This window comes from Myotis brandtii, unplaced genomic scaffold (genome assembly GCF_000412655.1).
Source record: "Myotis brandtii unplaced genomic scaffold, ASM41265v1 scaffold274, whole genome shotgun sequence".
In the NCBI taxonomy this organism is placed as follows: domain Eukaryota; kingdom Metazoa; phylum Chordata; class Mammalia; order Chiroptera; family Vespertilionidae; genus Myotis; species Myotis brandtii.
Genome location: NW_005360425.1, coordinates 1,865,953 through 1,873,421, shown reverse-complemented (window position 1 = coordinate 1,873,421; position 7,469 = coordinate 1,865,953). Strand labels below are relative to the sequence as shown.

General features: G+C 58.0%; 1 protein-coding gene across 1 annotated transcript in view; it reads left to right on the top strand.

Annotated features, from left to right (window-relative positions):
- Positions 1-7,125, top strand: part of COL8A2 (collagen, type VIII, alpha 2) — a 15,632-nt gene extending 8,507 nt beyond the window's left edge. Inside the window, exons 2-3 of the mRNA XM_005868587.2 lie at positions 3,385-3,593; positions 4,147-7,125. Of these exons, the coding sequence (XP_005868649.1) occupies positions 3,401-3,593; positions 4,147-6,065 (2,112 nt within the window). The 5' untranslated portion in view covers positions 3,385-3,400 and the 3' untranslated portion in view covers positions 6,066-7,125. The remainder of the gene's footprint in view (positions 1-3,384; positions 3,594-4,146) is intronic.
- Positions 7,126-7,469: the final 344 nt, after the last annotated feature.

The window sequence follows — 7,469 nt, the reverse complement described above, 5'->3', positions numbered from 1 at the left end:
TATATACTAGAGGCCTGGTGCATGACATCCGCGCACTGGGGGGAGGGGTCCCTCAGCCTGGCCTGCACCCTCTTGCAGTCCAGGACCCGTAGGGGGATGTCTGACTGCCAGCCTAGGCCCGTTCCCTGCACTTCCCCCAGGGTCCTTAGTGCTGCCATGGAGGTGGGAGAGGCTCCCGCCACGGCTGCTGTGCTCGCCAGCCATGAGCCCAGCTTCTGGCTGAGTGGCGCTCCCCCTTGTGGGAGTGCACTGACCACCAGGGGGCTCCTGCATTGAGCATCTGCCCCTTGGTAGTCAGTGCTTGTCATAGCGACTGGTTGTTCCACTGTTCGGTCGATTTGCATATTAGGGTTTTATTATATAGGATATTCACAGAGTTGTACAACCATCATTACAATCAATTCTAGAACATGTATCCATTAGTAGTCTCTCCTCATAACTCCCTACCCCTGCCCTAGGCAACCACTAATCTACTTTCTAGCTCTATAGATTTACCTATTTTGGACACTTCATATAAATGAAATTATATAATATGATTTTGTGACTGATATTAGCATATTTTCAAGATTCATTTGTATTGTAGCATGTTATCAGTACTTCATTTCTTTTCATTGCTGCGTAATATTCCATCATATGGATGTACCACACTTTGTCTATTCATCAGTTAAGACACATCGGTGTTATTTCTACCTTATGGCTGTTATGAATAATGTTGCTATGAACGTTCACATACAGCATTTTGTGTGGACACATTATCCCTTTTTACAGATAAGGAAAAAGGTTTACAGAGTGGAACGCTCTAGCCAAGCTCCCTCAGCTGGTGAGAGGAGGACCAGGCTGGCTGTCCCAATCTAGAGTCCTTGTTTCTCCCCACCCAGGAGCTGAGCTAGATGCTGTGACAGAGCTAGGTCGGGACATAAAGGAATGAGGGGTTGACTTTGTGGAAGAAGGGTTGACAGCTTCCCCCAGCCTTGAAGGAGGAGTAGGAGAGGGAAGAACATTGCAGGCGGAGAAACAGCAAGTGCAAAGGCCTAGAGGTGTGAGGCTGCCTGGTGTCTGGGAGCCACAAGGAGTTCTGTGTTATTAGAGCAGAGGGCTGGGGGAGGGAAAAGCAGAGAAAGGCACAGTGGGTGACAGGGTTGGAGACACAGGCATAGGTTAGATTTATGAGGCCTTTATATCCTACTTTCTTGAGGAAACTAAGCCATAAGTACACATTTTTAATTAAGCATATATCAGTGAGAGTAAATTTATTTCAAAACTATTTCTAGCCAGTGAGTTATATTTTCATCTGCCTCATCGAAAGACAGTGCCACATTACATGGCTCCATAAATATGGTCATTTTCATTTCAATTATTGTAACACAGGAAAAGTAGATGGTTTCTGAGTTTCTCCCTTAAAGGACTTGTACATTGGTTTGTGTGTGCCTCTATAGTAGGGATGATATTGATATACTAGGGGCCCAGTGCACAAATTCATACACCTTGAAAGGAACTATGGGCTGCAAGGCTGCAGTGGACACAGGGGCGGGTCTCGGCCCATCCTCCGCGCCCCACCTGGTCCCTCTCGCCATGGCGTGGAGCAATTGGGGCTGGCGCCAGCAGTGGGTACGAACGGCAGCTGCTGCCCCGATCACTCCTCAGGAGCAGGGGGAGGTGTAGAAGCCTTCAGGGCCGCTCCTGCTACCACCACTCCCATGCGCTGACAGCACTGGCCCTGCTCACACCTGCTGACGGCCACTGGGGCCAGCACCAGCAGCAGGTGCAAGCGCCTGGCGGGACCACGGCACATGGGAGCAAAGAATTTTCAGTAACCATCAGAGGCTCGCCCCATGACAGTGACTGGCGCCCCGCCTTGGTCTGGTGCCCCTGCTCACCTGCTCCATCATCCCACCATGGCTGACACCCACAATGTTCTGCGCACGCCCCTGGTGGTCAGCACAAGTCATAGCATCTGGTTGTTTGGTTGTTCTATTTGCATATTAGGGTTTTATATATATAGACTAGAGGCCCGATGCACGAAGATTCGTGCAAGAATAGGCCTTCCTTCCTCTGGCTGCCAGCATCGGTTTCCCTCCAGCACCCAGGACCCGGGCCTTCACTCTGGCCACCGCCTCCTGCCTTCACTCCGGGGCCGCCATCTTTGTCACGTTAATTTGCATATACCCTTCTTATTGGCTGTGGGTGCTGCCATCTTTGTTGCTAAGTGATGGTCAATTTGCATATTCTATCTTTATTAGATAGGATATGTTGCTACCTATTTAAGAATAAGTCTGCCTGGCCGATGTGGTTCAGTGGTTGAGCATCAACCTATGAACCAGGAGGTCACAGGTTCAATTCCCAGTCAGGGCTCTTGCCCAGGATTGTGGACTCCATCCCCAGTTTGGGGTGTGCAGGAGGTAGCTGATCAGTGATTCTCTCTCATCATTGAGGTTTCTAGCTCCCTCTCCCACTCCCTTCCTCTCTGAAATTATATATATATCCATTTCATGTTGACACTAGGCCACCAATTATCCTTCTGCCCAGTGCATTGAGTCAGTGGTAGGGGGTTCGTGTCCATGTAGATATTTGGTAATTCAGTAGGATGTGGTTCTACCAGGTCCTTTTAAGGTTTGGGTTTTTAGTAGGTGCAGCTGATGTGGTGTCCATTTCACACAGGAAGCTTTATGAAATGTTAGTCATAAACCCCCTATTTTGAGAAACTGTTTTGCCTATGAGAAGAATACTGTTGAAATAAAACATGATTTTCCCAGAAACGAAAGCTTTGTATATGAATCAGGGTGATTCTGAAAGTTAAAAGTGTAAATGTTAGAATGTTATGTTATTGATAATTGTACTATATTACGTATTCAATAGGAAATCATGGCTTATCAATAAAAATTCCCATCTTGGGGAGGGGAAAAGCCTTGAATGCCCTACTAAGCACATGGACTTGATCCTGAAGGAGGGGGGAGCCCAGATGGGCACCAACGTCCTGTGAAGTCAGACAGATCTAAGGCAAATCCCAGTTCTGCTTGTAGGAGGCCTTCGCTTTAGTTTTGCGATCTGGAAAATGCAGATGACAAGAGTAATACCTTGTTTAAAGTGGGGGATTGAGTTCCCATCTCTGGAGAGCTCATCTCAGCACGTGGCTCTGGAAGGGGTCTGGCTGCAGAGTGACTGGTGGGGGCAGGCTGTTGTCCAGGGGAGGGGGCCCGAGACGCCAGTGGGGATGGAGAACCATGGCTGGCTTAAGGAGGTTTAGGAGATGCCTCGTGCAGACTCTGAGACTTTGAGAATTGCTTGTGAATAATATTTAACTTCTGAGCTTTTTGTGAGTCCCTGGGCCTGGTGCCAAACCACCCAGGGGCTGGCTTGATGGTCCCCCTCCGTTCCTCCCTGCAGCTCGCTCGCGGACGCCATGCGGTGGGCTCTGACGCCCCTGTCGGTGCCGCCGCCTCTGCTGCTCCTGCTGGTGCTGGGGTGCGGGCCCCCGGCGGCCACCGGCGGCGGGGCCGGAGGGGCAGCGGGATACGCGCCGGTGCAGTACGTGCAGCCCATGCACAAAGGACCCGTGGGGCCGCCCTTCCGCGAGGGCAAGGGCCAGTACCTGGGTGAGTACCTCCCCACCCGCTGCACAGGGCCTCGGACAGCGGCGATCCCCCAGCCCCTGCCTCCTCTCAGGCCCCTACGCCCGCCCCGCTCCAGGTCACAGCCCGTCATTCACCACCTAAGAGCCCACATCCACTCTCTTTCTGATGCTGGCCCAGGGCCTCCCACCCGCGAGGGTCTGTAGCGGAGTAGAGGAGGGGCGGGGATGGTGGGCTGGGATGCTGTGCAGACCGGCTCTACAGAGGGCTGCTGGCGCCACCTGGCGGCCATTCCACTCCAGGGCATGCAAGAATGAGGCTCCCAACCCGGATAGGTTGGATGCTAGGAGCTCTGGGTGAGGAAACCCTGATGCCCCCAAGATTGCCAATGGACCCCCCGAAACTCCATCTTCTGTCAGAGCAGGGAAGGGCAGAGCAGGGCGTGGTCGTCACGAGCAGATACAGATCCTTGTCTTCTCCCAGCGCACCCCGTGCTGGTGTGGGGGAGTGGGTAGAAGGGTCCTCGGTCCCCACTGACCAGGCCCCTGACTGCGCCTTCTCTCTCTCTTTCTCTCAGAAATGCCTCTACCGCTGCTGCCGATGGATCTGAAAGGAGAGCCTGGCCCCCCTGGGAAACCCGGGCCTCGGGGGCCCCCTGGTCCTCCTGGCTTCCCAGGCAAACCAGGCACTGGGAAGCCGGGGCTCCATGGGCAGCCTGGCCCTGCCGGCCCCCCAGGCTTCTCCCGGATGGGCAAGGCTGGACCCCCAGGGCTCCCGGGCAAGGCTGGGCCACCAGGGCAGCCAGGGCTTCGGGGGGAGCCAGGGATACGAGGGGACCAGGGCCTCCGAGGCCCTCCAGGGCCCCCTGGCCTCCCTGGACCCTCAGGCATTGCTGTTCCTGGGAAACCAGGCCCTCAGGGGGTCCCAGGGCCCCCAGGATTTGGGGGGGAGCCAGGGCCCCAGGGGGAACCTGGGCCTCCAGGTGATCGAGGTCTCAAGGGGGATAATGGGGTCGGCCAGCCAGGGTTGCCTGGGGCCCCAGGGCAGGGGGGTGCCCCTGGACCCCCTGGCCTCCCTGGCCCAGCTGGCTTGGGCAAACCAGGTTTGGATGGGCTTCCTGGGGCCCCTGGAGATAAGGGCGCATCTGGCCCTCCCGGGGTGCCAGGACCCAGGGGGGAGCCAGGGGCCTTGGGCCCAAAAGGGCCACCTGGGATGGACGGGATGGGGATTCCAGGGTCAGCAGGGGTGCCAGGGCCACAGGGCCCAGCAGGGGCCAAAGGGGAACCAGGGACCCGGGGCCCCCCTGGTCTGATAGGCCCCACTGGCTATGGGATGCCAGGATTGCCAGGCCCCAAGGGGGACAAGGGCCAAGCTGGGGTCCCAGGGCTCTTGGGGGACAGGGGTGAGCCAGGTGAGGATGGGGAACCAGGGGAGCAGGGCCCACAAGGCCTTGGGGGGCCCCCTGGACTCCCAGGGTCTGCAGGGCTCCCTGGAAGACGTGGGCTCCCTGGGCCTAAGGGGGAGGCAGGGCCTGGAGGACCCCCAGGATTGCCTGGCATTCGGGGTGACCAGGGGCCCAATGGGCTGGCTGGGAAACCTGGGCTCCCAGGAGAGAGGGGGCTTCCAGGGGCCCATGGACCCCCTGGACCGACTGGGCCCAAGGGCGAACAGGGTTTCACAGGTCGCCCTGGGGGACCAGGGGTGGCAGGAGCCCTGGGACAGAAGGGTGACTTGGGGCTCCCTGGGCAGCCCGGCCTGAGAGGCCCCTCAGGAATACCAGGACTCCAGGGCCCAGCTGGCCCTATCGGGCCACAGGGTCTGCCGGGCCTAAAGGGTGAACCAGGCCTGCCAGGGCCCCCTGGAGAGGGGAAAGTGGGGGAGCCTGGTGTGGCTGGGCCAACAGGCCCCCCTGGGGTCCCAGGTTCCCCAGGACTCACAGGCCCTCCTGGGCCTCCGGGGCCTCCTGGCCCCCCTGGCGCCCCGGGGGCCTTCGATGAGACTGGCATCGCGGGCCTGCACCTGCCCAATGGTGGCGTGGAGGGCGCCGTGCTGGGCAAGGGCGGCAAGCCGCAGTTTGGGCTGGGAGAGCTGTCGGCCCACGCCACGCCTGCCTTCACCGCAGTGCTCACCTCACCCTTTCCTGCCTCCGGCATGCCTGTTAAGTTTGACCGGACTCTCTACAACGGCCACAGTGGCTACAACCCAGCTACCGGCATCTTCACCTGCCCTGTGGGTGGGGTCTACTACTTTGCTTACCACGTGCATGTCAAGGGCACCAATGTGTGGGTGGCCCTGTACAAGAACAACGTGCCCGCCACCTACACCTACGACGAGTACAAGAAAGGCTACCTGGACCAGGCCTCTGGCGGCGCTGTGCTCCAGCTGCGGCCCAACGACCAGGTGTGGGTGCAGATGCCCTCGGACCAGGCCAATGGCCTCTACTCCACCGAGTACATCCACTCCTCCTTTTCAGGGTTCTTGCTCTGCCCCACATAACCCACGGGCGCTGCTGCCCTGGCCTCCTCCTCTTTAGCGGTAGAGAGAACTTCTCAGTTACAAAGAACCTGCATTTAAAGAAAAAACCAAAGGCTGAACAGAGGTGGGCACAGAGGCGGCCATGCCTTGGCCTTGGCCTCGGCCCGAGGAGACTGACTTGGTTTCTCCCTCCATGCAGGCTGAGGTGGTTTCTGGAAGAGGCTGGCCTGAGTTCCTCCTCTCCCCCCAGTGTCTGTGCAGTGTCGGGGTTGGGACCCCATTCCTGCCCTGCCTGGCCTGCAGGCAGGGCCCCAGGACACTCGGTCCAGCGGTGGGAGACCCTGCCCCCTGAGTCCTGGACTCTCCTGGGTGGTGAAACGCTGCTTCTCTGTGCATCAGAGCTGAGGGGACTGAGCTCCCCATCCATCCCCTCGGGGGGACATATTCCCAAGCCCTGCCCTTCCTGCTGGCCCCCAGATGGTACCTGCTCAAGGAAAGGGGCACGGCCTCTCTGTTATTGGCTGGGGCTCTTCCAGCTCCCTGGGACCTCCAGCATATGACGGTGGGTCCCCTGAAGAGTCTATTTCCCTCCAGGGGTAAGGGAAGGAGGGGGCCATTGGACCCCCTGCCAGGACTGCAATCCCAGGGGTGATGCTGTGGCATCAGGCATGTAGAGGTGTGGCCCCTTCTGCAGGATCCTGGGAAGGGCCATCCCCCTCTCACAGTGCCAGCTGCAGCCATGGGAATGGTGGTTTGTGAGGGGTGGGGCATGGGCGGGGACAGGATGGCAAGCCTTCACATGCCTTTCCATCTCCTGGGCTGCCCCCACCAGCTCTGGCTCTGTTCAGCGAGAGGGCCGCTGCCCAGGCCCGTGGGGAAGGGAGGGGCACAGGCAGTCCTTTCACCTCCTGGGGGGAGGGCTGATTTTCTCACAAAATTGTAAGGGATCCTTGCCACCGCCCCCCCAACCCAAGTGACCCCGAAGCATAGCCTCTCGTTTAGCCCTCAGAACAAGGTGCACACAAGCTCAGGCATGAAGACTCCGCCTGCTTTTCCTTAATAAAAACCACATGTATGTGTGTGTCCACTAAAGGGGTTAATCTGCGGGGGCTTCCTCTCCTCCCACCTCTGGTTCCAATTTCCTGTTCTAAGCAGGATTAGGGCCCAGGAGGCTGAGGCTCTGGGAAAAGGGGTGCCAACAGGCCCCTTTGGAATGAGTTGGCTCTGGATGTTTCTGCCGTTTTCCCCAATCAGAGCTCCCCTGCAGGAAACAGGCAGGATCCCCGCCCCTCCCCTCAGCGCCTAGTTCGAACTGAGTGGATAAAGCTGGGATTTGTGCTGGGGGCAGGGAAGGTGGACACTTGCCCATGCAGGGATAGCCACTCTCCCAGTGGCTTGGGGCCCCTCCATCAGCCCTCCCCAAGC